This window comes from Penicillium psychrosexuale (assembly GCF_028828465.1).
Source record: "Penicillium psychrosexuale strain IBT 29551 chromosome Unknown utg000002l, whole genome shotgun sequence".
In the NCBI taxonomy this organism is placed as follows: domain Eukaryota; kingdom Fungi; phylum Ascomycota; class Eurotiomycetes; order Eurotiales; family Aspergillaceae; genus Penicillium; species Penicillium psychrosexuale.
In genome coordinates, this window is record NW_026643187.1 from 3711443 (window position 1) to 3739082 (window position 27640).

Below are 27640 nucleotides of genomic sequence, written 5' to 3' on the forward strand. Positions count from 1 at the left end.
TATATTTCAATGAATAAGGCTGTTGTTGTTCGATATGTAAGGTCGGGTACCGGTGGAAACCCATTTCCCTCCCGGTACCAGTCAAGAAGCGGACAGGAATCGGATACAGATTTATACCATTAGTATGTTGTATACTCCGAACTTGGGTCTGTAGCCCTAAGGAGGGCCAGAGGAGGGCCAGAGTCCTGCAAGGGGGTTGGTGGAGGCGGTGAACACACCAGCCCTTTGATGAAAGGTCAAAGGCCGGTGAGCACGCTGGGCCCGGGCACGCTTTTGACTTGGTTCAACGAGTGTCGAAGTCGCGAATATCGGAGACGGTGTGAAAGGTCGAATCGGAAAGAACGGAGGTAGTCATATCTTCTTTCCTCAGCTCGGACTCTGATCCACCCAGAATTGACTGTTATCTAACACCGTGGTCAGATCCAGCGAGTCCATCGTCGGACGCAGTCCCAAATCCATGACATCCCGTGCAACGGCCTTGATCTGCCGCATAATCGACTGGGAAATGGCCCAGGTGCGAGCCAATGACTTGAAGACACCGATCGTCAACGCCAGACGGTCGCGGCTGGGGTCTGGCATTTGACCGGCTTTGACAGAGCAGGTGGCCAGTTGGACAATGGAGCTCAGAGTAAGCGCACAGATGAAGAATGGGGTGTGCTTGACAACGGGCAGACGGAAGGCCGCAAGGCGGGACAACTCTCGGGCGGCCTTCGCGGCCTTCATGGCGTGCTCGTTGTGCGAGAACGCAGGGACATTGACCGGGCCATGGTGGCCACAGATTACTTCCGCGGCAACGGCGGGGGACGAAAGAAGATCAGAGCGCGGGAAGTTGAGGTAGATGGCTGCGCCGTTTAACATCATGGTTGCCTGGAACATGATCTCATCCACGCTTCCATCGGGTCGCAAGAGCTCTAGCTTGGACTCTGGCAAGTGATGGCTCCAACTACCAATACGGGCATCAAGGGCTTCTACATGGTCCTGCTGGCCTTCGGTCATATCCTGCATCGCCACCACGCGACCGAGAATCCGTATGGCTTCAATACGATAACAGTATGAAGAAAAGTCACGTTCTTCTTCCGCGAACACGCGCGCGTCAAACTGTGCAATAGTCGGAGACGGTGGCGGTGGTAGGGCGTCATGGTAGATCCGCTCCTCGCAAGGAAGTGGGACCTCGAGCGGTACTTGGTTGGTCCGGTACTCGCGCTGCACGCCAAGGGCAGTCATGAGACCCTCGATTACGAAGAGCTCCCACCAGGTGCGCCGCAGAGACTCGGCGCGGATTGGATCCCCATTGCTTACAACGATGGCAAACGTCGCTTGATGCATGCCAATCTCAAAGGCTGTATCTACTGCAGCGGCTAGGCAAACGCCGGCCTCGGCGCGCTCATTGTCTGAGTGAAGCACAATCGCCAGAAGAAGCAGCGCCTGCACCTTCTCCACCGACACATTTTGTTCCTGGACCATTGCGACAACCATATGCCGGTACGTGTCACTCGAGGCGGCCGGGGTGAAGTGTGCACCGATGAACTTCATCACCTGCTCCAGATATACGGGGAACATGGAGCGATATAGGAGCCGGTGGGGCGGCAGGATTGGATGAGCGGCGTGGAAATAATTATAGTAGATATCGAGCAGGTAGCCATCCCCGCCGACAGCAGAGGAAGAATCCGGTGTCAGCGGTCCGCTGGTTGGGCGAGCGGATGGAACCATTGGCGTCGAGAAACCGTGCAGTCCAGGACTAGTCGATTCGGAGGAGGGCAACGGTAAGGTCGGCGCATAAGTGAAGCCAGCCTGCGAGGCCCAATCTACGGGGACATCGAGCATGCCTACCGGGTTGGGATCCATGCGCAAATAATCCGGCGAGTTAGCGCGGCGCTTTTTCGACGGGCCCTTGTAGCCTCTCCGAGACTTGGTATATTCGCAATGGGATCGGGCCAGTTCACATCGACTGCAGACGGGAGTCCTGCCATCGCATTTGAGGTGTTTGTGACGACATTGAAGACAGGCCAGTAATGCGGGACCCGATTTGGACCCAGTAGGAGCCTGCAATTCGGTCATCGTGAATTAACGACGCATATAGGAAATGTCTCAAGCGAAGTAGAATTGACTGGCACCGATGGAATAGAGGGGAAGAGAAGAGGGGGAGATTGAAGAAGTTCGAATGTTCTCATGTTCCCGGGGAGTGGTAATTTCGCCATACGCTAGGGGGCAGGCCATTCTCTCTCTCCTAGGAAGAGCGCGTGTATATTCCTAGAGAGGTTCTACAAGGATATTCCCTACAGAGGAAGAGAAGTACCTATTGTAATAAAAAGACAAAAGTACTAAAAAATATAAGCGTTTTACTATGGAGGAAATACATTACACCGTAATGCGTATACCTCCTTACATTACCATAGCTCTCTCTTTCACCTACATCCGACCTTGTCAACTACATACTCCCATCTCCCTCTGCTTAACTCTCCTCTCTTCGTGTCTTCTCCTCGTCCTTTCAATCCTCTCAATTCATCAAAGAGAGCAAATCCCAATTCCTGCTTTTGCGACCACCACAATCACACACACTGTGTAGCGTCACTTGAACTACTAGCCGACGTGGCTTCTCCGATTATATCGCCCATCTCTTAACGCTTTGTCGCCCGACTGTCGTTCTGTCTCTTGATTCCACCTGCGTCCTCTGTAACATCCTTTCACAATGATCTCCGACGACGACCTCTACCGCCTCGCCATCTTCCTTGGCTCCTGCGCCATGATGATGATTGTCCTATACCACTTCCTCGATGTCAATTCCAGTGAGGAGGAACCAGAGTCTGCCGAATCAGCAAGCCAGATTAAGGCTGAGGATACTGTGCCAGTGGTTTCCACGGACAGGGTGTCGGCTTCAGGGAAGGGGAATTGAATCCGATTTACGACTCGGGGAGAGAACCAAGATACCAGTGCCTACATCGTTTGATTTTACTTTTACCAGCGGGTCAGGCACAAGCCAATTGTACACGACAGTCCAATCAATTGGAGAGAAAGGCAGTCTTTGCAAATCTCATGGCTTTATTCATTACTTCCATTCGAGTAATTTGGAATGCGTGGGTCCCTATGAAATTCACGGTCTAGATCTAGATAAAGCAGAAGCTCTTTAAGGTGTCATCTAGGTGCAAATATTTCAAGCCCTGTTATAGCAAGGTAGCATATTATTATATGCTTTCAACTTTCAATGCCAATTCACATGCAAGCCAGTCGCTATGCAATGAACCGAGGAAAAAGGGAAAACAAAGGTATCACAAAAGCCGATCGGATGCATCAATCATCCGCAATAAATGCCATCTCCCCACAGTGTACATTATTCTGCCGCGCCGGTGTCGACAGACGACGGTCACTCCAGTCCATCTCAGGCCCAATCTGCTGTTTCCAGTGTCGGCCAGCTTCGAGCAGGGCTTGCGCCTTGGTCTTAATCGTCGATTTCCCATGGACCTTGCTAAAGGCCTCGACTGCGATCTGTTCCACTGGCAAGATCATGGTCCCTTTGCGGGCACTCCGGTCACCCATAACTGAAGGGTGATTCGATTGAATTTCCGCTAGAGAATTTAGCCGATTAGACATTTTCTTCAGATCAAAAAAATCGTGTGTGGATCAGCCCCATGGAGGAGCATCAAGCGCAAGCAAGTTGTGATTCTCACCAGTTACTGGTACTTTTGGTCCATCTCCAAGCGCCCAAGCCATTTTGGAAATGTGCTCGCTCGACAAATGCCTAAACATATCGGCTGCAGCCATTGGTGTCTTATTGTCACAGTCTTCCCATTTGCACACAAGAGAGTGTGGGATGTGAACTTTCACAATGTGGGCCCGGACTGAGTCAAGGTTGTGAAGTTCTGCAATGCATTCCTCCCACTTGCATGGGAATATTTGATAATGCACGGGCTGTTCACGGGGGATAGCAACTTCAACATTGTTCGCCACGCTCCTGGGAGGTCGCCCTGGTCTTCTCTTCGGTGCCATCTTGGGTGATAGAGGGATAACAACTTGTGGCTGCGAAAGACGCCTTGCCTCTGGGGATTTGACAGTCCGATTAGAGTCTGACTGGCTCTTGACAGTCTGCCCTTGAGGTGTAGGCTGCGTTATAGATTGGGGGGTCGCTTGTTTTCTGGCCGGTGGGGATTTTGGTGGAGCTGCACTCTTTGTGGTCAAGGGTGGTCGCTGTTGTGGTGGTAGCTGCGGTTGCGGCGGCGGGGATTTTGGTGGAGCTGCACTCTTTGTGGTCGAGAGTGGTCGCTGTTGTGGTGGTGGTTGCGGTTGCGGTTGCGGCGACGGGGGGTTGGGAATGGGACGGATTTGCGAGACGAGAAATTCGGCGACGCAGGCACGGGGTCAATTCTCGGAAGTCCAGAAGGGAAGTTGGAAGAAAATTTATGTGAAGAATGATTCGTCGGAGCTTGGAAAGACAAAGTACCCCAACCCCCAGGAGCGCGCGCGTCGATACTTTCCGGCGTTGCGACTTGACGGTTTGGCGGTGTGTCACGCGACGGCAGCGATGCGTGGTCACGTGCAATCACGTGATTTGATGTAGCACGCGGGAGTAATTGCTGATCTGCTTGCAGCGGTTGAGGATGAGGTGGTCGAAGAGGTGGCATTTGCGGTGGTTGAGGATGAGGAAGTGGTCGAGAATGAGTAGGAAGTGGTCGGGAATGAGTGGGAAGTGGTTGAGAATCAGTGGGAAGTGGTGGGGAATGAGGAGGTGGTAGAGGTGGCATTTGGAGTGCAGAGACCGGAGGCATGCGACCGACTTGAGGCTTGACGTCCACCAGGTCCCAACGAATCGTCGCCAGGTCTGCGATTATGTCGGCTTTGGTAAGATGAAGGCGTAGCGCTTCAAGACGATGATTTAGAGGCTTTTCCGTCGGGTGCTTTCCTGCAGAAACCAGTATATCCCGCGCGATAGTGGCGGGATTATAGGATTGCTTTCGCAGTAAATCGCTCTGTCTTATCGGCTGGACTACGTGGTCACGATTCTTGTCAAGGCCTCGAGGCCGAGCATGTACCATAGGAACTTGGGTCCCTGGTACCGAGCTACCTGCAGATGGGTCGTTTCGGGGAGTCATTGTTTGACTTCCACCATTGTCCAACCGTCGCATCTTCGCGGGTGGTATAGAACCATGAGAATGATCTTGGGATGGAGCCCACCGTTTTTGCTGATGGGGCGGTGGTATCGGCAGTGGGTGACCCCGCGACTGCGTATTCCCAGCAGTAGGCTGCTGTGCCACGGTCGAGTCAGAAAATGTACCTCGTCGAGGACCTGAAGTATACGAAGAGTTGCGCCCCGTATGAGAGGCCACAGGGGGAGTGAATGACACAGAGGCTGGGGATACCACTGGCGTGCTCTGTTCGTTTTGTTGGGAGATCGGAGGCTGCTGGTTTGTCTGGTTTGATGCCTGTGTATGGGCAGAAGAGACAAAAGAAACAGAAGGACTGCGGGTTGAGACAGGCTGGAATGTTGCGGGGCTGCGAACCCTATCAGGCGCTGTTGGTACGGCTGATTGCACATGATCTTGATTGCGAAATGGGGGTAAAGGCGAAATTGGGTTTGACCTCGCGGAATTTGTAGACGGACCCTGTGCTGGCAGATTGGAAGCCTCCCGAGTGCTCGTGGCTGGTGTGATCGAATGGCGAGATTCAATCGTGCTGCGTGCCGCTGAGGTTTTGAATCCCTTCGGTGAGACCAAAGCGGTGTCGACCTCAGCACCCATCGAGTAGGAGCTTCGCGGCGCATTCTGGTGAGATGATCCTTGAGCATTCTGGGGGATCGTGGAATGGCTTTCATATGGACTCTGCGATTCTCGAGGCCTTGTTACCGGTACATGTGTCCTTTGAGCTGGGGGCCCTGGCCAAGGTCTTTGAGCTGCAGCTAAAATATATACTTGTTGGGTGTCCTGGGCAGGGGTGGTAGAGTAGCTCTGATACGGTCTTTTAGGTGATTGGGACCGTGCCACAGGTGTATGTGTCCTTTGAACTGGAGGGATGTCCGTAGTGGAATGAGGTGATCGCTGAGTATTGTGGGGTGGAATTGTAGAGTGGGTGTAAGAAGGACTTTGCGATGCGGACGTTCTTTGAACTTGTGCTGCCATTCCTTGTGTCATGTACCGCTGCATCGACATCTGGGAATTCTGATTTGGGGTTGCCGAGTAGCCCTGATACGGGCTTCGTGATGTGGACACAGCCTGTGCCATGGGTTAGCTCGTTCTCTGTGTAGAGGCTGTCGATCTTGTAGTGTCGCGGACCCTATGGGCGCTTTGATGGGCCTCTGAGGAGCTTACTCTGGAGTTAGAAGGTCTCTGCGGGGGCCCGACAGGACTTTGGCCGCGGCGATATGCATCCTGACGTGCCAGAGCATCCAAGTCTTGTTGGGACAGAGAGAAGGGATTTGGCCGTTGAGTTATATTGCGAGAGCGATCTGTTTGGTATTCAGAGGGGCCATAAGGAGCATTTTTGGATTGAATATTGCTATTTCGTTGGTGTTCATTTCCTCCATACTGTTCACCCGAGGCTTGCGAGTACGCCTGAGAGGGATTCGAGGCATGATTAGGATAGGTTGACCTCATTAACATATATGTCTTCTGTGCCTGCTGGTGCATAACGGCCGCTTTAGCCACCTCCTCCGCATCGTGAAATGCCGGATGTGTTTCATGAGTCTCATTGTCAGAACTGGGGTCGTGGCCGGTTTGAGTATCGGCTGGAAGAAAATGCTGGAGCCAATCATATCCGTCCATGCCTCCGTGAACCATTTCAAATTGTACCGAGGCTGCCTAGCAGCTATAATCGCATGGCTGGGATGTTGTCGGACCGAGCAAAGAGAAGGCTTGATTGGAATCCGTTGCGCATGGAGGGTTGGATCGTGGCCGGACAGGGGAAAGGCGGGTATAACAGATAGACTCAAAAAGAATAACAAACGCAAAATGAGAAACTGAAGAATCAAGGAAGGAAACTTCCCACTGTGCTGAAAAAGCGCGGCCAAAGAGCTCTGGCGCAGATGTTGTCGAGTTACATTGAGAAGCGCGTCGGAGGTGGATCCTGCCATCAGCCAATCGTATCACGGGTCTTTTGGGCCTGAGGGGTCAGGTGTCTAGTCGCAAGCCCTGAGAGGGCTTAGCGGGAAATTAGTAAGCACACAATCCCGGGGCTCCAACTTGGAATATTCGGCTACACCAGAAAAGATCCTCTCTTCGACCCAACGCCAACGACACCCGTTCATTTCCCACTCACGACCTTTAAGATGGCTGTCCGAACCCACGGTGCGTACTCTCTCGCATCTCGCCTTGCGCCGATTTGATTTACCACTGCCCGAAACCCCTATCAATACGAATTTTCGCCAATCTTCAACTTTCAATACTGATGGTGTCTCCAGGTATCGCCTCTTCGCGGAGCAAGTCTCGCAAGGCACACTTCCAGGCTCCCTCCAGCGAGCGCCGTGTCATCCTCAGCGCCCCCGTCTCCAAGGAACTCAAGGAGAAGTACGGAGTATGTACCACATGAACCTCCAAATCGAATCTGGGTCTGTTCGGGTCGAGTTTTTGGAATTGGAAACTACGGACGATACAGGCGCCAGCTTGGTACAATACGCGACGATTCTAACCAGTGTTCTGTGATAGATCCGCTCCATTCCCATCCGCAAGGACGACGAAGTCGGTGAGTTTCATTGATATAATCTGGGAATAATCTCGAGATCTCGAAACTAACTATTATATGCAGTTGTTGCCAGAGGTTCGCAGAAGGGACGTGAGGGAAAGATCACCAACGTCTACCGTCTCAAGTTCTCCATCTTCGTCGAGAAGGTACGATTCGAATTTACATCACAGTTATTGCGGTAGATACTTACTGCGGTTTTAGATCGTTCGCGACAAGAGCAACGGCCAGAGCGTTCCCATTCCCCTCCACCCCTCCAAGGTTGTCATCACCAAGCTGCACCTCGACAAGGACCGTGAGCAGATCATTGAGCGCATCGCCAAGGGTCGTGAGGCTGTCAAAAGCAAGTCGACTTAAGGGATTTCTTACGTGTGGGGTATAGGTTCATGTTGCAATGGCGGTTGACGGCGCGGGTTCACTTGAAGGACTCTGAGAAACGGAGTTTCCAGCCTGCTATGATCAGGGTAAAGTTTCTGAAACCAGGTGCATTGCGATGAATGAAAAATGAACAAAAAATTTCCTTTTTCTTCTATCCGGAGTCGGTGCTCGCAAGGCAATTCACTTTGCGCAGCCGGCGTTCTTCTTCCTTCGTCTCCCGCGCACATAGGAACCTCCGTCGAATGCTACAGCTCAATCTTCAGGTCATTACGTTCCTTGTCCAGTTTGCAGCTCGTCCGTTCTAGCATGCTTTTCCTTGCTCGATTTTGTAGAGACCTGTCTCCACTCGCTTCCATCTCTGTTCCTCTCTATTGGAAACGAGAGGTATCGCCTGATATATCTCCTCGTCAATCCCGTCCTTTTAGAACGGATCCCATGGTTGAAGAGGTAAACACTTGGCGTAAACTATTCACAGGGCTACTGGGAAGCTGGTAGCTTCTGTCTCACCTGCAGACTCACTCTGATGCCTTCGGGCCAGGACGAAGTGGGTTTGAAGGTGAGGTACATATCCTACTCCAAGTTGGGTTATATGCTGTAAACTGTAGGAATCGTATCTTCGGTGCGGGGGATAATGGAGATAGTGGATATTTTCAATCAATCAATTGATTTACTTGTCTCAATGTTTCCTCTTCAATTTTCTAACATTTGCCTTCGTCATTTATCATTTGATACGTATGTACCTGTGGATAGGAACCCCGCATGGATGGTATGATGCTGGCTGTGTATCGTCAAGAGCGGCAGATTGCAGTGGCTATGGAGAAAGAAAACGACCATTTTTGAGTGCGTATGGTTAGACAATAAAGCTCCTAGTAGTGGGCGCACCGAAATTTTAACACTCGATGAAAATTTTGTTTATTTGACTTATGGATACATATCGGGAGCCAGATCCGATGTATATATTGTCGCCATGCTCAGTAGAATCAGTGCCAAAACCCAACCAGACAACTAATCAGCCCATGAGATCTTCATATATTGCATAAACGGTCACTTCTATACATACAAACAAACAAGAAATTCATCATTTACAACAGCCCAAGCCTAGACAAGAGGAGACATACCAAACCTACTAGCTAGACACACAAGTCACCACCACTCAAGTCCTGTAAAAAATATATGCAAACTTCAATATCATAATGAGTACAAATCAGATAGCTGTAATATACAAGCTCGAGTAGGAAAATAGTCCAAGCAGTAAAAACGGAGCAAACTCAGAAAAAGCAGAAAAGCAGATGACCCTCGCATCGTGGTCTCATGAGAAAGTCGGAAACCGAAGCAACCTAGAGACTGGATATTTGAAAAAAGCACGCTCGCTGAAATGTTCGACTAGCCACCCTAGAATGCGCTAGTGTCCAACACACTTCCCCCATGCAGGTAGTCCACACCCCATACCAATGAACAGATATAGCAAGAAGATAATGACAACCACAATCATAATCATCAACTTGGTATTCTTCCACCACATCCGCCTCCGCAGTCCCCGGCTACGAATCCGGAAGTCATGCGCACTTCCGCCAAGCCGATCCGTCTTGTCAACCAGCAGATCAATGCGCTCGCCGCGCTCCAGGACCCGCTCGATATTCTCGGTCATAATATCGCGGACGCTATCGATTTCGCGCCGGGCGGACGCGAGGGAGTCTGCTGGCGGGGCGGTGTTGTAGGATTGTAGGAGAGAGCGCAGTTCATTGTTGAAGGCAGCGCAGCCGTAGGCGGGCAGTGTGGCGAACTCGGTTGTGGATGGATCGTAGGTGGTTAAGAACTTGCGCTTCATTTCTAGCAGGTAGGCGAATGGGATGCGGCGGCCTTGCTCTGCCGATGCAACTACCAGGAAGCTCAGGGGAGCGTGGGAGTTGGGCTCCGCAATGTTGCCATCGCCGGATTGGTTGCCTGTTGGCGAGTCGGCAATGTAATGGACGAAAAGTCGTTCATGGGTGAAGGTGAGCTTTTGTGGCTTGTCGTGCGTGATCTTTGGGAGGATGATTGAGGCTAGTGATGAGGCGGCACTCGTTGAACTACCCGGCGAGGAGTGCTCAGCCAGAATGGTAGTGCGATAGGCGATGCATGAGCTGAAGTTGATTACAGTGTTAGTCTGGAAATATTTTCTTTGACTGCTCAAATGACAGACAGCAAGACTTACTAGAGCAAAGAGCTCGTCTTGGAGGATGAGGCCATAGTGATATGATGTCAGTGCCGTGACCTCAAATATATAGGGCCCGTAGTAGAAAGAGGAGTAATTCGAAGCGATGGAAGAGCTACAGTTTTCAAGCGCTTGTGATACTCAGATATAGGACCTAAATCGTTTGCAAGGTCCGGAGGCCGCCTGCCTACGTGCCCAGGTGCGCAAAGACGCTGAGTCAGCGGCAGCGGACCACCGGTTACAGCTCTGGAGTTGTAACTTGTTGGTGTCTTTTATATGGGATGAGATTCTTAGATGTCAGGCAGAGTTGTTCATCTAATACATCTAGGCTTGCAACTGATAGTCACAACCGAAGTGTTTTGTATACAATCTTCTATTGGTCTTATTGCAGTAGAATTCCAAGTAAAGAGGATCTTCACTTCCTCATGTTCAAACTCATCTTCTGTTAGTGATGTATAAGCTCTGAAGGTGGCTATGGATAATACACACGGGACGAGAACAAGACTTAAAACACGTGGGATCATTCGCTCTTGTGGCAGATGAGGTGATTGTAAGCTGAACACTTCGTACTCCTACAGTTGCTCTATTTGGTATACCACTAGTACCTACATGTACGGAGTACGGAGTACCTATATCGATCATCTATCATCTCATCTATAGTAGATATATATAGAGTACACCATATACTATCTCGTGCATTACCGGGTACTTATTTGCTTTATATCTTCAATGCTTTCTACGCACGTATCACTGATACAAGAATAGCCCTAAAGAATTGATGTATAATTACATACAAGGGACACAGTTCCATGTAAATGCAAATATCTAAGCCTTGCTAATGTTCCACACTGACTAGTACACTAAGATTTTGGTAAAAGTAAAGAAGAAGAAGAAGAAGAAGAAGAGAGAGCTGTCTAAGATGACCTCGGGAAGATCCGAAGTGGCGGACACCATTAATCACCATGTGGTCATGGCATTGTCATTATCCTTTTTCGATATATATCCAGCGCGGATTTGATTCTCCTGTTAAGCAATTGAATCTCCCGAAACAACATTACTATCCAAAACAACCTCATTTATAACCTCAATCATGACTAGCATGTCAGAAGCCGTCTATCAAGGTCGGAGACCGATGAAGTCAGTATCTGCCCTGGGAGTAGATGTTCTATACTGACACAGAATATAATTAGAGGTCGCAGCATCGCCCTGCTAAGTGTCTTTGGCGTCATTGGTGGTACAGCTCTGATGTTCCGCTTCCTAGCTCCCCAGCCAGGCACGCTCAATACGAGCAAAGAGGTAGCGACGTACCGGGGTGCCGAGTCTGAACAAACAGATCAAGGCGATAAATTTAGACGCACTGCCCACCCGCCTCGAAAGGAATACCCATTGTCCAGGCCAAAATTTTAAGGGGAAATGTTGCCTGGAAGCATGAAGCATACTAGGAAATAGAGCATTGGATTGGCTGGAAATGTTGGAATATTGAAGATTTCATGTATGGATTGATGAATATTGAACGTCGAAGCCGTTATGTACCCCGAATGAGATGGTATCTGGTATCCGCAAATCAAAAAGCCAACGCGCCAGGTCAAAAATAGATATCTAGAAAGCAGAAGAACCGCCGAATCAATTTACAGGAATTTTTACACGGTGCTAGCACCAAAGGATAGCATGTACTGAACGGTTAGGAAGACGGCAGGGTATCATCACCAGGCTCATTTCCTGTGAATGGGTCTCCACCACTATCAGCCCGGCTTGCAGGTGAAGCGACACTTTTCTTCTTCGAGTCTTTCTTGTCACGCTTCTTCTTTTCACGCGTAGCCCCCCGGGACTCGTCCGGTCGGCTTGGGCTGCGGCTAGACTCGCTGCGGCGGAGATCTTTGAATTCTTTAATCACCTCACGGAACCCTTCTTCGATGTTGTTCATGCGAGCTAGAACCAACTTGCTGAGCATGTCTTGGGTTTGGGTTGGGGGTTCACGACGAACGGGTGGGGCAAATCCTAGTTGGGTCTGGAAACTTGATGGAAGGGCACCGGAAAAGCCACTCGCCACGGCCTTGTTGTCGCCTAGATCAGATCCCAGATCGTAGAGAAGGGATGATCGAGGTCGGGTGCCCGTGGACCGATTAGTTAGGTAATCCACATCGGGAACGGACATATGTAGTCCAATCGGAGGGTTCCGAGCACGAGATATGTCGTGACGCTTCATGGTACCCTGATCTAATGAGGTAGAGGCAAAAGGGAGTGATTCTCCATCGGAGGAATCCGTATCCGGCCGTGTAGGTGTGACCCGGCCTTCGGTCTCTTCATCTGGAGATCCAACTGGATTGTACAACATAGTGACCCCAGAAGCATTCCGTGTATGTCTGATGCGACGTGTAGGGCTGTTGCGGCGCGACATCATTCTTGCGGTAGATGGGCGAGAGCTGTAGAACTTGGGCGACGGCCTCTCCGCACCTTCAACCGAGTCAGCTGTCTCACCCGTAGACCCTAGAGCCGATTGCTTGTTATCATTTGAGTCACCATCGTTGCTGGTAAGTTCGTCATCACCCTCCATGTCTGTATGAAGGGAGAGTTGTCGTTTCTGAGTGGGCGAGATAGAGGGTCTTGTGCGCCGAGAGCGGATGACTGGGCTGGCTGCGCAGCTTGTTCGGTCCTCAGGATTCGAAGCGACTGATCGGGTCGTTTCGGTGAAATCTCGAGGTGGGTTAGATAACCTAGCGCGGAATGGAAATTTGAATCGTTGCCGGTGCATCCCATGACGGTCCGCAACTAGCGAGTCCACATCATCGGGTCCATTAACTGGTCCAGAGCCGATCTCCTGCATCCAGTCTTTGATGACGTTATTGGTCTGGCGTTCATGCACAGTGCTCGGTGGCCCTCGCATTCGATCGCCACGATATGGGCGTCGAAACACTTCCTCCAACGCCCGATCCTTCTGGTATGTTGCCACAGATGGCTCCCGTCTGAGAACCGATGCACTGGTGCTGAAACCACGGAATCGACGTGGCTGCTGGATATGAGCTGGTGTTTCATTTTGTGAGGTAGGTTCAATTAGATCCATCAGCTGGACGACTCGAGAACTGAGAATGGTCTTCTCATAGAGGCAAATTGTGAATAATATCGGTAAGTGGGTTATCTTGATAATGGTCCGATTGAGCCGAATGAAGTCACGAAACGGCATTAGGGACCGGAATGGTGTCACTAGCCAGGCAATGATGTTTGTCGGTGCCACATAAGAAAACAAAGCATCGGACTTGACCATCGAGATAGTATTGACAGCGAACAAGAACTGATGTTCTTCATTTGCGTTCTGGACAATTCTCATGAAAGAATTGGTTAGAACCGTGATCAAGATAGTGACGACGACGAAATGACAGATGAACAGGAAAACCGTCAGGATTGTTCTCCCTAAAAAGTTGTATTCATCCCACATTGCCCATGCGGTTGGCGTAAATCCCATCAGCATCTGGAACAAACCATAAGCCACCACTTTGGGGTCCTTGTTGTCTCCAAAGTACAAGAAAGAGACAAAAAAGCCAGAGCAAGAAATGACGATGAGTACGAAGACGGCAATCAGATCTGAGGCCATGATTCGGAAAGCAATGAGGAGTTGGGAGAAGTAGCGATAATGATCCAATATGGAAAACAACCTCGGGAACAGCAAGGGAGCTGTAGCTGTAAGAACATCGAACTGAAATGGATTAGCATGTGCCGATAAAAGCACCCTGGTAAACATAAAAACGTACGGCTTGATCGGCGATGTATTCACTTCTAGGGTAGGTCAGGAATGTGCCGTATATCCTCAAGCAATAATATGCGAAGAGCAATAGCAAAATCCCGACGTCGAACAGATTCCAGAAGCTCATCAGATAAAGACTAAAGCCTTGCTCATTGAACCCAACAACTTCATCAAGCATGAATCCGGCACTCCAAAACCAGAATAAGATTTCAAGAGATGTGATCCTGCGGCTGCGCTGTTCCAAAACCGCCAGGAATAGTCCCAAGAGTACTGCAAAGGATAGGGTGGAAAGAAACTGCCGATAGCGCGGCACTCTCAGCCGCGATAGTTTGAACAAAGATGCGTCCCGGGGGTTGTAGATCGTCACTGACCGCCGAAGTATCTTATTGCTGGACTCGGTTGTATTATCATCATTGGGATCCATTGTTGCCCTATAATCCAGGCTTCCACCTTGTTTCATGCTCATAGAGCGATGGAGACTGTCGGCGGCGGAGTGAAAGACAACCGTCCCCGCCCAGATAGCCTCCAATTGTTGCACCACGACAGGATGGGCCAAGAACCGCTTGGCCTGCGCGCGGATAGCAACCTCTAAGCATGAGACACGGGCCGCAACCACCCGTTTCCGATGAGGGCCAGTGACTAATATTGTGGATTGATCCTGGCCCTGAAGTGGATAGAACTCGTAGGACAGCGCATCGATCAATTCGCGGGTCGAGTATTCCCGCAATAGCTTTATCGCTAACAGTTCACTGACCATTGCCCGTGTCTGATTTGCCCCGCTATTCCCCGGACTTAGGTGTATTTCTCTCTCGAATTGCAGACAGTTGGCCATCAATGCATAGAGGGTCGCGCGCGAAAAGTGGGTCGACATGATTTTCTGCAGGATCGGCTTAATCAGGAACTGGGAGACCTGCGGCGAGCGTAGTTGGTCCCATGTGAGGGTGGTTTCGCAGCGTGAGGCGATCAAAGGACGAATGGCGTGGGTGATGTTGTAAACAGGCAGCGCATCTAATCATGTTGGTCAATTGTCCGTATACACCGTACCCCAAGGATCTCCGTACCCAAATGCGACGCAGAGAACATAGGCAGTAGAGGTGTAGACTCGAGTGGTCCGTCCTCTTCCTCTTCCCCTTCCTCCCAGTCCTGGTCCATATCTTCTTCATCGATTTCATGCAGCTCTGGCGCATCATCGCTGCTTTCATCGGCTCGGGGGACGCGTCGCGAGTTGTTGTGTGCGGAGCGAAACCACGGGGAGGGGGTTGAGAATGGGGACTGCTCGACCTGCCCGCGCTGGCGCTTTGGACGCAGCAGCGAGGCGAACATGGCGAGGAGACTTCAAGATCTAAATCAGCATAACCGAAGTTGTTTGTTGGGAGGTTGTAGGATGCTAGAGCATTCCGGGGTAGAGCGCGCGAGAAACCCAAAGAGGGAAAAGGGCAGGAAACTAAAGTAAGAAGGTGAAGGTTTGCTCAAGCCCAGGTGAAAGCGGGACTAACTCCAAAGATATCGTATGTACCTTTTGGTGTTAGAGGGAAATCTAAGTTCTTACTATGGCCAACCCCCCACGTCATTGTGCTGATACCCCGGTTCACTGCTTGTAAGCTTATTTGTTCTTCGGTGTTTACCCTTTCATACATAGATCTTAGATCTTAGATCTTAGATCTTTAAATCTTTAAATCTTTAATCTTTAGACTGTGCAATATTATATTAGCCATCACCTTTAAGGGAGATCGCTTATTATCTTGGCCGTAATCTTGTTTCAAGAATATGCAGAGGATGTACATCCAGAGCCTGCATATACAGATGCAACAGAATTCGACAGGTCAGAAATACTCGCCACACATGTAACATAGAAGGGATGACCAGCATTGTACTACACATATTTGAGACGAGACAGCAAGTTTTCTTATATATATCTAAGGTTATTTTGCTCCGTATACTCCGTAAACATGTGAATACCCGACTGCCCCAATATACGATATCGTTATCGGCCCACTGCCCGTGCATTGCATCATATGCAGTAACGCGTGCATGTATAGAGAATCATGAATCCCCCAAACTTCTCAATTGAACTGTATGCCATGAAACAGGAGTAATACAATATCCTAATAGTCTCTATAGAAATCAGAGCAGCGGAAAATCTCTGCGGTGAAATGGATTGTCCGAAAGCAGAAAAAGAGTGGGGCCAGAAAAAGCTTTTTGCATGAAAATATTTTCTGCCGAACTTGCTTTTTCTCTCTTCCTCCTCCACAGCTGGTTGCAGCAAACAGTTTCTTGTCTTTCCTTCTTTATATATCTATACTCCCTTCTGCGGTCCTTTCTTTCCTTGCAAGCCAAACAAACAAAATTTCACAGATGAACTAGAGTGACCTGCTCGCACGAGATCGCACTAGATCGTCCCCGAGAGGACTTGTTCCCTCACACCAATTACGATGTCTCCCAATTCCCTTGAGGATCCAACTCTGCCTACCAGCCCACACCTGGGTAGTGTAGTCGGATACCCAGAGGCCCAGTCCAACATGGATTCCGTCAGTGGAGTGATCAAGCCGGCCTCCATCCCAATTCGGGGTGGCTCAGACCGGTTGGTCGCCCTCGAACTCGCAGATGGTACTGTCTACCAAGGTTACAACTTTGGTGCTGAAAAGAGTGCCTCGGGTGAATTGGTCTTCCAGACTGGTATGGTCGGTTATCCCGAGTCTATCACCGACCCTTCATACCGTGGCCAGATCCTGGTCATCACTTTCCCGCTCGTGGGTAACTACGGTGTCCCTTCGCACGATGAGATGTGTGAGCTCCTGAAGGACTTGCCCAAGCACTTCGAGTCCAGTCAGATTCACATTTCGGCCTTGGTGGTGGCATCCTACGCCGGTGAGGATTACTCGCACTTCTTGGCCAAGTCCTCCCTGGGTGATTGGCTCAAGTCCGAGGGCATTCCGGCTATGCACGGTGTCGACACTCGTGCTTTGACCAAGCGCCTTCGTGAGACCGGTAGCATGCTGGGTCGCATGTTGCTGCAAAAGTCTGGCTCCCCTCCCGATGTTGCTGCTACTAGCGGTGTCGACTGGAAGTCACACTTCGAGGAGACTGAATGGGTGGATCCCAACACAAAGAACCTCGTCGCTGAGGGTGAGTGATCTACCAAGCTTCTACATGAAAAAGTAAAGGTTTTCTGACATCATTTTTTTTCCTTACAGTCTCGATTCGCGAACCTCGCCTATTCACACCCCCCGCCGATGTCGCCCTCAAACACCCCTCGGGCCGTGGAGTCCGCGTCCTTTGCTTGGATGTCGGTATGAAGTACAACCAGCTGCGTTGTTTGCTTGCCCGCGGTGTCGAGGTTCTGGTTGTGCCATGGGACTATGATTTCCCCACCCTTGCTGGAAAGGACTTCGACGGTCTCTTCGTGTCCAACGGTCCTGGTGATCCCGCGACCCTTACTGTTACCATTAAGAACCTGACCAAGATGTTCGAGGATGCTCGTACTCCCGTCTTCGGTATCTGTCTGGGTCACCAGTTGATTGCTCGTGCTGTCGGCGCTCAGACTACCAAGATGAAGTTCGGTAACCGTGGTCACAACATCCCCTGCACAAGCATGCTCTCTGGCAAGTGCCACATTACTTCCCAGAACCATGGTTTTGCTGTGGATGCCAGCAGCCTTCATAACGGATGGGAAGAGCTGTTCGTCAACGCCAATGACGGCAGCAACGAGGGTATTCGTCACACCAGCCGTCCCTTCTTCAGTGTTCAATTCCACCCCGAGAGCACACCCGGCCCCCGGGATACCGAGTACCTGTTTGATGTGTTCATCAACACCATCCAGTCTACCATTGACTCCCCCGAGGCTCTCAACATGCCTGTCTCCTTCCCCGGTGGCACCAAGGCCGATAATCTCCTGGCCGCCCCCAAAGTCTCGGTCAAGAAGGTTCTGGTTCTTGGTTCCGGTGGTCTCAGCATTGGTCAGGCTGGAGAGTTCGATTACTCTGGCAGTCAAGCCATCAAGGCTTTGAAGGAAGAGGGTATCTACACCATTTTGATCAACCCCAATATTGCCACCATTCAGACCTCCAAGGGTCTGGCTGACAAGGTTTACTTCCTGCCCGTCAACGCCGAGTTCGTCCGCAAGGTGATCAAGCACGAGCGTCCTGATGCCATCTACGTCACTTTCGGTGGCCAGACTGCCCTTTCCGTGGGTATCCAGCTTAAGGACGAGTTCGAAGAACTCGGCGTCAAGGTCCTCGGTACCCCTATTGATACTATCATCACTACCGAGGATCGTGAGCTGTTTGCTCGCAGCATGGATTCCATCAACGAGAAGTGCGCCAAGTCTGCCTCTGCTTCCACCCTCGAGGAGTCCCTGCGTGTGGTCGAGGACATTGGTTTCCCCGTCATTGTTCGTGCCGCCTACGCTCTTGGTGGACTTGGCAGTGGTTTCGCGGAGGACATGGATCAGCTGAAGGAGCTCTGCACTAAGGCTTTGGCCGTCAGCCCCCAGGTGCTGATTGAGCGCAGTATGAAGGGCTGGAAGGAGATTGAGTACGAGGTTGTTCGTGATGCCCAGGACAACTGCATCACTGTCTGCAACATGGAGAACTTCGATCCCCTTGGTATTCACACTGGTGACTCCATTGTCGTTGCTCCTTCCCAGACCCTCTCAGACGAAGACTACAACATGCTACGAACCACCGCAGTCAACGTCATTCGTCACCTCGGCGTTGTCGGTGAATGTAACATTCAGTATGCCCTCAACCCCTTCTCGAGGGAGTACTGTATCATTGAAGTCAACGCTCGTCTGTCTCGATCCTCCGCCCTGGCCTCTAAGGCTACCGGATACCCTCTTGCTTTCATTGCTGCCAAGTTGGGTCTTGGTATCCCCCTGAATGAGATTAAGAACTCGGTCACACAGTCCACTTGCGCCTGCTTCGAGCCATCGCTCGACTACTGCGTGGTTAAGATTCCTCGTTGGGATCTGAAGAAGTTCACCCGTGTGTCTACTCAGCTTGGTTCTTCCATGAAGAGTGTCGGTGAAGTTATGAGCATTGGCCGAACCTTCGAGGAAGCTATTCAGAAGGCTATTCGCTCGGTTGATTTCCACAACGTTGGTTTCAATGAGTCCGATGCCCTCATGTCCATCAAGGGCGAGCTCCAGACTCCCTCCGACCAGCGTCTGTTTGCCATTGCCAATGCCATGGCCGCGGGTTACACTGTTGATGACATCTGGAAACTCACCAACATTGACAAGTGGTTCCTCAGCCGACTCAAGGGCCTCAGCGACTTCGGCAAGTCCATGTCCACCTTCAATGCTACCACTGTGCCTGTGCCTATGATCCGCCAGGCCAAGCAGCTTGGTTTCTCCGATCGCCAGCTCGCCAACTTCTTGGACTCCAACGAGCTTGCTGTGCGCCGCATGCGTGTTGAGGCTGGTATCACACCTATCGTCAAGCAGATTGATACTGTTGCCGCCGAGTTCCCAGCCGTGACCAACTACCTATACCTCACCTATAATGCTTCTCAGCATGACCTGACCTTCGACGATCACGGTATCATGGTTCTGGGTTCTGGTGTCTACCGTATCGGTTCCTCTGTCGAATTCGATTGGTGTTCCGTGCGTACCATTCGTACGCTCCGCGAGCAGGGCTACAAGACTATCATGGTCAACTACAACCCGGAGACCGTTAGTACCGATTACGATGAGGCCGACCGCCTTTACTTCGAGAACATCAACTTGGAGACTGTTCTGGACATCTACCAGCTGGAGACTTCCAGCGGTGTGATCATGTCCATGGGTGGTCAGACCCCGAACAACATCGCTCTGCCTCTTCACCGCCTCAATGTCAACATCCTGGGTACTTCCCCCGAGATGATTGATGGTGCTGAGAACCGTTACAAGTTCTCCCGCATGTTGGATCGTATCGAGGTTGATCAGCCCGCTTGGAAGGAGCTGACTAGCATTGACGAGGCCCGCGATTTCTGTGACAAGGTCGGCTACCCCGTGCTGGTCCGTCCTTCATACGTGCTCTCTGGTGCTGCCATGAACACTGTGTATTCCGAGCACGATCTGGCCAGCTATTTGAACCAGGCTGTCGATGTTTCGCGTGAGCACCCTGTGGTTATCACTAAGTATATCGAAAACGCCAAGGAGATTGAGATGGACGCTGTTGCCCGTAACGGTGTTATGGTTGGCCACTTCATCTCCGAGCACGTTGAAAACGCTGGTGTTCACTCTGGTGACGCTACTCTGATCCTACCTCCCCAGGATTTGAGCCCGGAGACCGTGCGTCGCATTGAGGAGGCTACCCGGAAGATCGGTAATGCTCTGAACGTTACTGGCCCTTACAACATTCAGTTCATTGCCAAGGATAATGACATCAAGGTCATTGAGTGTAACGTTCGTGCCTCGCGATCGTTCCCCTTCGTGTCCAAGGTCATGGGTGTTGACCTGATCGAGATGGCCACCAAGGCCATGATGGGAATTCCATTCCAGGAGTACCCCCCTGTGTCAATTCCTAAGGACTACGTCGGTGTCAAGGTCCCCCAGTTCTCGTTCTCACGTCTGTCCGGTGCCGACCCCGTCCTGGGTGTCGAGATGGCCTCTACTGGTGAGGTTGCCTCGTTCGGTCGTGACAAGTACGAGGCCTACCTGAAGGCTCTCTTGTCCACTGGATTCCGTCTTCCCCGCCGCAACATTCTGTTCTCCATTGGTTCCTACAAGGAGAAGCTTGAGATGCTACCCTCGATCAAGAAGCTCCACAATCTTGATTACAACCTGTTCGCCACTGCTGGTACCGCTGATTTCCTCAAGGAGAACGGCGTGCCTGTCAAGTACCTTGAGCATCTTCCGGACCACGAGGAGGAGCAGATGAAGTCTGAGTACTCTCTCACCCAGCACTTGTCCAACAACCTCATCGATCTGTACATCAACTTGCCGTCCAACAACCGCTTCCGCCGCCCTGCCAACTACATGTCCAAGGGTTACCGTACTCGTCGTATGGCTGTTGACTACCAGACTCCTCTGGTCACCAACGTGAAGAATGCGAAGATCTTGATCGAGGCTATTGCTCGCCACTTCCCTCTGAACATCATCCCCGCCGACTACCAGACTAGCCACCGCACTGTGGTCCTCCCCGGTTTGATCAACATTGCTGCGTTCGTCCCGAACCTTGTCTCCATTGGTTCCAAGGACTTCGAAGCTGTTTCCAAGGCTTCGATTTCAGGTGGTTTCAGCATGATCCGTGTGATGCCGGTCGGTGTTCACAGCTCGGTCACATCGGCCCGCGACCTCAAGATTGTCCAGCAGAACGCTCTGGGCAAGTCGCTCTGCGACTTCAACATCTCTGTTGCTGCCACTGCCACCAACTCAGACCAGATCATCCAGATGACTGGTGAGGTTGGCTCTCTCTTCGTACCCTTCAACCACCTGTCGGGTAACATCAACAAGGTGGCCACTGTCACCAACCACTTCAGCTCCTGGCCCTCAAGCAAGCCCCTGATCACTGATGCCAAGAGCAATGATCTCGCCTCGATTCTGTTGTTGGCCAGCCTCCACAGCCGTAACATTCACGTCATGAGTGTTACCTCCAAGGAGGATATCAGCCTTATTGCTCTGAGCAAGGAGAAGGGCCTGAAGGTGACCTGCGATGTTGCTATCTACTGCCTTTTCCTCTCCCGCGAGGATTTCCCGACCTGCAGCTTCCTGCCCACCGCCGAGGACCAGCAGGCTCTATGGGACCATATGAGCACCATCGATATCTTCTCTATTGGCAGCATTCCCTTCCAGCTTGCTGGCAAGCAGGCTACTCCCGAGTCCGGCATCGCTGAGGCTATTCCTCTGCTGTTCACCGCTGTCGCCGAGGGCCGCCTGACCATTGAGGACATCACCGCTCGTCTCTATGAGAACCCCAAGAAGATCTTCGAGCTGCACGACCAGGCCGATAGCTCGCTCGAGGTCGAGGTTGACCGCCCCTACGTTTTCCAGAATCCCCAAGCCTGGTCTCCGTTCAACGGCAAGACGTTGCGTGGCTCCGTTCAGCGTGTTGTTTTCCAGGGCAAGACCACCTGCCTCGATGGCGAGATCACCAAGGATGCCATCAAGGGTACCGACATGTCCACTCACCGTATCGTCCCTACCTCGCCTGTGCTGAAGCCCGTGACCCCCATGGTTCGCCCGGAGAGTTCCCTTGACAAACACGGGTCTATCGGTGGTACTCCTGGCCGCCGCTTCCGGGCCCTGTCCAGCGCTGTCGGCGAACTTGGTCCTCCTCTTTACGTCGCCTCCTCGCAGATCTCACCCTCGCTGGCTGATATGCTCTCCCGATCTGCTTTCCGGGGAAAGCACATACTGTCTGTGAACCAGTTCTCTCGCGCCGACTTGCACTTGCTGTTCACCGTCGCTCAGGAGATGCGTCTTGGAGTCCAGCGCCACGGTGTTCTTGACCTCCTGAAGGGCCGTGTTTTGACCACCCTCTTCTACGAGCCCTCCACGCGCACCTCGGCCTCTTTCGACGCCGCCATGCAGCGCCTCGGTGGACGTACCATTGCCATCTCCACTCAGCACTCTTCTACCCAGAAGGGCGAGTCTCTCCAGGACACCATCCGCACTCTCGGCTGCTACGGTGACGCTGTTGTTCTGCGCCACCCTGACTCGACCAGCACCGAGATCGCGGCCAAATACTCCCAGGTCCCCGTCATCAACGGTGGAAACGGTGCCCTTGAGCACCCCACCCAGGCCTTCCTAGACTTGTTCACCATCCGCGAGGAGTTGGGCACTGTCACCGGCTTGACCATCACCTTCACTGGTGATCTCAAGTACGGCCGCCCCGTGCACTCCCTCATCAAGCTGCTCCAGTTCTACGATGTCCGCATCCAGCTTGTTGCCCCCAAGGCTCTCGCTCTCCCCGACGATGTCCGCCAGCAGATCGTTGCTTCCGGCCAGTTGGTCCTCGAGTCTGAGGAGCTCACTCCTGAGATTGTCGCCAGCTCCGACATCCTGTACTCCACCCGTGTGCAGAAGGAGCGCTTCGTCGACATTCTTGAGTACGAGCGTCTCAAGAACACCTTTATCATTGACAACGCTCTGCTCAAGCACGCCAAGAGCCACATGGTTGTCATGCATCCCCTCCCTCGCAACGCCGAGATCTCTGAGGAAGTCGACTTCGACCAGCGGGCTGCTTACTTCCGCCAGGTATGTTTCTGAATTTCCCTTGCTGTCTTTGAACAATAAACTAATTGCATTATAGATGCGCTACGGCCTCTACTGCCGCATGGCTCTCCTTGCTCTCGTCTTGGCGCCATGAATATGATACTCTTTTGCCATTCTAATTATGTGGGAAAGGAGGATCCCAAAAGCGCCATGGATTTACGTGAGACGTTTTGTTTTCCTTGTTGTTTGAAAAGTTATGTTTTTCGATACTCCGTAATCAGCGCGATAAATCGCTGTATAGATTAGATGAATCTCCGTTTCATTTGACGGTCCCGTTCAGTGTATGTCTCTATTTCTATGTGTGTATGTTATGTGATATGTGTCATATGTGTGTTATGCGTTATGTGTGTTGTGTGTGTCGTGTTTTCCTTTTTGGGGTCATTTGGGGTTCTTTCGGGGTCATTTCGGGGATTTCGGGGATTCTTTTGGGACTTGGCGTCTTTTTTGCATTTTATATACCCACTCTGACAATATACTTCATTAATTCATCTGAGCCCGAACTTTTTTTCAAGTTTGGAACACCCAGCGAGGATCCTTATCCCCTTGGAACTCTCCCTCCGCATCACCCACGTCTCCCATCAACGGGCTCAGTCCCTGGACTTCCCTCAGACGCTCCTTTTCAGCATTTTCCCGTCGGAGAACGTGCCATAGGATCCCAACAACCACAATGTTGGCACCTAGATATCCCAAGGCAAATCCATGACCCAGGAAGTACCGCGGGGCACTCTCAGTGCGGTAAAGCTGTGTTCCAAGGACCGCACCCAGATTCCCAATTGAGATCTGCATGGCGTTGGCAATGCAACGCTTAGTCTGGCCAGACACATTATTGGCGGGCCAGGACAGCACAATAGCCACAGCTGGGTAAATGCCTGCCGCAGCGAAGATAGTTCCAACGTAAGACACGCCAGCCCGGTGCTGTGACAGCAGGAGAATGTATCCGATACATCCAACGGCAGATGATCCCATAATAAACGGGGCGCGACTGCGAGTCTTCTCAGAAGCAATCGCAACACCAATGGTTGAGAAGAACGACACTGCGTACGGTGGAACGGACAGTAGCTGCGCCTTGGCGGCTGAGTATCCGAGTTCTTTGATGATGGTCGGAAGGAAAAGTGATAAAGTATACAGTGGCAAGGACATTGTGTGGAATCCGAGCCCATACAGCCAGACCTTGGGGTCTTTGAATGCATCCTGTACTGCCGACCAGGTGAATTCCTCATCCCGAGTGGCATCGCTGTCGTTCTTCAGACGTAATTGGATGAACTCCCGTTCTTCTTTTGATAGAAACTCGGCTGTTGATGGGTAGTTGTATACCCAGAAATAGGCGATTATCGAAGCGACAATGGTCAACAGTCCTTCCTGAATTGATTGTCAGCTATGAGTGTGCATAAAAGAATGGTTTAGTTGATCGGGACGCACCAAAATGAAGATCCACCTCCAACCATTCAAGTTTCCTACACCTTTCATGTGAGAGATTGCCTAGAAACCCATTAGCTTGGTTATCTACCAGGAGAAGAAAACCAACCCAAGCCAGGATACCACCAAAGGCACCTGCCATCGAGGCAGAGCTGAAAAACAGAGCCACGCGATAATGTTGCTCGTTCCGCTTATACCACATGGACAGGTAAAACACCACACCGGGGAACAATCCGCTCTCTGCAACACCCAGGAAGAATCGCGAAGACAGATATCCAGAGTAATTCTGTACTACTCCTAGAAGTGTAGCTACTACTCCCCAGACCAGAGTGAGAGTCGGAAGCCATATTCTCGGGGTGGTTTTCTTCAAGATGATCTGAATGTAGCGGTTAGTCTTTGTACAGGACATTTATATTCACAGGCATTACTCACATTGCAAGGAATCTCAAAAATAACATAGCCGATAAAGTACAGAGTCAGGCCTGTAAGGTACTGGTCTCCTGCTATATTCCAGTTAATCCTCGGATCAATATGAAGACACACAAAACGTACACATTTTGATGTCGGTCGTCATTCCTTCTAGACGGGCATTTCCCACATTGCTGCGATCCAAAAAGGAGAGTAAATAGAGTAATGTGAGGGGTGGCAAAAGACGATAGTCCAATTTCCGTAACAAGGCCTTCTCGTTGATGCCCTTGATACTTGGAGAATCGCTGGCGTCCATCTCGGCGCCAGTGCGCAGATCGTCCTTTTCTGAAGTAGCCATAGTAAATCACGGGGGACTCAGTCTTGAATTGAGGCTTGGATTAAGGCTATCATATATGAAGAGAGGGGGATTGGAGAAATATATAACATTTAGCACACCATCCATTACCCCGCCAATAAAACATTCTTCCATAGAGGCAGCGAATAAGGTCACCGATATAGGTGATATCAAAAGAGAATGAGCAACATTGGGGTTGGAATGACGAGAGCTGATTTCATGTGAAGATCGGCAAGATGCATGAATAGCGTATTCTACGAGTCCTATGTTACACCGTGAAATATAGAGGTCGTATAAGCGGCTATCTGTTCTTATTCCAACTTACTATAAATCTATGGAAATTTATCAGGAGGTTGAAATGACGATCAGAATACTCCATACTGTAAGAAACTACCTCAAAGAAGGCAGATAAAATGTACTATACTGTTTAGTTCGACCCTTGTATTTCTCATGTCTATGTTCAGTCTATAGTGTTACTCCCAGAATGTATGTTCGCTAATTGACACACCTGGCCATGTCTTACCCTTCATCCTTCAGCTCATGCCTTATCCGGCCAGTACTTCTGTACAATGACCTTCTTATTGACCTTGCCCATGGCATTGCGCTCGATCCCATCCACAACCTTCAAAACAGTTGGGATTTTATAAGGAGCCATCTCATTCTTGAGCGCAGCGCGTAGAGTAGGAAGATCCAGTGGTGTAGACTATGTCACTGTTAGTTATGCAAAGCGAACAGTTGCCCCTGCATGGGCATAACGAAAACGTACCCCTTCTCGGAACTTGACAACTGCAGCAACTCGTTGCCCCCATTCCTGGTCGGCCAATCCGACTATAGCAACTTCTTGAATTGCGTGAATGGCCAACATCTTGCGCTCAACTTCCAACGCCGAAATCTTATATCCACCGGATTTGATCAAGTCGACAGAAGCACGGCCTTGAATGAAGTATGCACCGCTTGAATCGCGTTTAGCGACATCGCCGGTCTTGAACCATCCATCCGCTGTGAATTCCGAGGCCGTCGCTTCCGGCTTCCGCCAGTATTCGTAGAAGACATTACCGCCCTTGATCTCGATCATGCCGTCCTCATCCACTTCGTCCACAATGCGACCGGTTTCTTTCTCGGTCAGTCGCACCTCGACGCCAGGCAATGGCCACCCCACACTGCCATCGATTCGTTTTTCAATCTCCAGCCCACAGCTAATAGCCATGCCAATTTCGGTCATTCCATATCGCTCCAATAGAACCTGGCCAGTGATTTCCGCGAATTTCTCTTTGATGGGGGTAGGCAGGGCCGCAGATCCACTGACGACTAGTCGTAGAGCACGAGCTCCAGCCCGCGCGGCATCTTCTTGTTCCGTGCCGCGGATATGAGCATCGAAGTAGTCATTCAGACGGGAGTAAATGGTCGGCACAGCCATGAACAAGGTTGAGGAGCCAGCGTCCTGCCACCGCTCCCAGATCACCTTTGGATCAAACTTTGGATGCATCTCCACTGTGGTACCACTCAGGAAACTGGCAGCCAGGCCATTGACGATACCGTGGACGTGGTGGAGTGGCAGCACGTGAATGAGACTGTCTGAGGGAGAGTACTCCCAGGCCTTGACCAGACAGCTCGCTTGGAAAGTGATATTCTCGTGTGTTGTCACGCAGCCCTTGGGGTTTGATGTGGTTCCAGAGGTATAGATCATCAGGGCGCGTCGAGTGAGCTCAAACGGCGGGGAGAAAGATGGTAAGGTCGGGGCCTCATTTCGAGAGAATGGCTCTAGTCCCATAAAGGGTATATCGGTGGTGCATCCTTCGCGTAGCAACGGTGCAACTTTCTCGAACTCCGGATGCACGATAATCAATGAGGGGTCCGAATCACCGATGGTGTATAACAGTTCCTTCACTGGGTGACTTGTGCCTAGCGAATGTTAGCATTGAATAAAAGATGTTACGCATTGCTGCCATCGCCTTCACCTACAAAGTGGAACGCAGACACCTCCCGCCGCCCACACGGCCCACTGTGTCGCAACGTAGTCATATCCATTGGGGACCAAGAAGGCAATGCGTCGTTCTTCCAAATCGTCCGTCAATCCCAATTGCTCAATTATGTGCTTCCTCAATGCTGCTGCATCAGCTAGTAATTGAACGAACGTGAAGGATTGTCGTTTGGTAGCATCAACGACCGCGATCTTGTCGGGATCTTGTCGTGCATGTTGCTCCGCTGCAGCAAAGAGGGGTAGCGAAGGGATGGGCATAATTAATTTGATTCTTGGACACTTTGACTCTAAAGATAAATCATTCAATATAA

At 51.0% G+C, this 27640-nt stretch overlaps 10 protein-coding genes across 10 annotated transcripts; 4 read left to right on the forward strand and 6 right to left on the reverse strand.

Annotated features, from left to right (window-relative positions):
• Window positions 1-366: 366 nt before the first annotated feature.
• Window positions 367-2058, reverse strand: N7518_002579 (Zn(II)2Cys6 transcription factor; the record flags this gene model as incomplete). The annotated part of the gene is made up of 1 exon (XM_057183507.1): window positions 367-2058. One exon carries the CDS (start codon window positions 2056-2058, stop codon window positions 367-369), a length of 1692 nt encoding a protein of 563 aa, XP_057044957.1.
• Window positions 2059-2689: 631 nt separating this feature from the next.
• On the forward strand, window positions 2690-2893 carry N7518_002580 (dolichyl-diphosphooligosaccharide--protein glycosyltransferase subunit 4; the record flags this gene model as incomplete). Its single annotated transcript, XM_057183508.1, has 1 exon — window positions 2690-2893. One exon carries the CDS (start codon window positions 2690-2692, stop codon window positions 2891-2893), a length of 204 nt encoding a protein of 67 aa, XP_057044958.1.
• A 395-nt stretch (window positions 2894-3288) lies between these two features.
• On the reverse strand, window positions 3289-6764 carry N7518_002581 (putative C2H2 finger domain protein; the record flags this gene model as incomplete). Its single annotated transcript, XM_057183509.1, has 5 exons — window positions 3289-3563; window positions 3666-4229; window positions 4436-5777; window positions 6124-6243; window positions 6297-6764. 5 exons carry the CDS (start codon window positions 6762-6764, stop codon window positions 3289-3291), a joined length of 2769 nt encoding a protein of 922 aa, XP_057044959.1.
• A 488-nt stretch (window positions 6765-7252) lies between these two features.
• N7518_002582 (60S ribosomal protein uL24) lies at window positions 7253-8019 on the forward strand (the record flags this gene model as incomplete). Its single annotated transcript, XM_057183510.1, has 5 exons — window positions 7253-7271; window positions 7385-7497; window positions 7629-7665; window positions 7729-7811; window positions 7867-8019. 5 exons carry the CDS (start codon window positions 7253-7255, stop codon window positions 8017-8019), a joined length of 405 nt encoding a protein of 134 aa, XP_057044960.1.
• A 1423-nt stretch (window positions 8020-9442) lies between these two features.
• On the reverse strand, window positions 9443-10269 carry N7518_002583 (synaptobrevin family protein; the record flags this gene model as incomplete). Its single annotated transcript, XM_057183511.1, has 2 exons — window positions 9443-10163; window positions 10235-10269. The coding sequence occupies 2 exons, from the start codon at window positions 10267-10269 to the stop codon at window positions 9443-9445; spliced, it is 756 nt and encodes a 251-aa protein (XP_057044961.1).
• A 1055-nt stretch (window positions 10270-11324) lies between these two features.
• N7518_002584 (uncharacterized protein) lies at window positions 11325-11641 on the forward strand (the record flags this gene model as incomplete). Its single annotated transcript, XM_057183512.1, has 2 exons — window positions 11325-11371; window positions 11425-11641. The coding sequence occupies 2 exons, from the start codon at window positions 11325-11327 to the stop codon at window positions 11639-11641; spliced, it is 264 nt and encodes an 87-aa protein (XP_057044962.1).
• A 274-nt stretch (window positions 11642-11915) lies between these two features.
• On the reverse strand, window positions 11916-15296 carry N7518_002585 (ion transporter; the record flags this gene model as incomplete). Its single annotated transcript, XM_057183513.1, has 3 exons — window positions 11916-13925; window positions 13981-14981; window positions 15035-15296. 3 exons carry the CDS (start codon window positions 15294-15296, stop codon window positions 11916-11918), a joined length of 3273 nt encoding a protein of 1090 aa, XP_057044963.1.
• A 1109-nt stretch (window positions 15297-16405) lies between these two features.
• N7518_002586 (bifunctional carbamoylphosphate synthetase/aspartate transcarbamylase) lies at window positions 16406-23263 on the forward strand (the record flags this gene model as incomplete). The annotated part of the gene is made up of 3 exons (XM_057183514.1): window positions 16406-17099; window positions 17168-23151; window positions 23207-23263. The coding sequence occupies 3 exons, from the start codon at window positions 16406-16408 to the stop codon at window positions 23261-23263; spliced, it is 6735 nt and encodes a 2244-aa protein (XP_057044964.1).
• Window positions 23264-23676: 413 nt separating this feature from the next.
• Window positions 23677-25351, reverse strand: N7518_002587 (uncharacterized protein; the record flags this gene model as incomplete). The annotated part of the gene is made up of 5 exons (XM_057183515.1): window positions 23677-24528; window positions 24589-24648; window positions 24695-24961; window positions 25018-25088; window positions 25138-25351. The coding sequence occupies 5 exons, from the start codon at window positions 25349-25351 to the stop codon at window positions 23677-23679; spliced, it is 1464 nt and encodes a 487-aa protein (XP_057044965.1).
• Window positions 25352-25886: 535 nt separating this feature from the next.
• N7518_002588 (acyl-CoA synthetase) lies at window positions 25887-27587 on the reverse strand (the record flags this gene model as incomplete). Its single annotated transcript, XM_057183516.1, has 3 exons — window positions 25887-26051; window positions 26115-27250; window positions 27311-27587. 3 exons carry the CDS (start codon window positions 27585-27587, stop codon window positions 25887-25889), a joined length of 1578 nt encoding a protein of 525 aa, XP_057044966.1.
• Window positions 27588-27640: the final 53 nt, after the last annotated feature.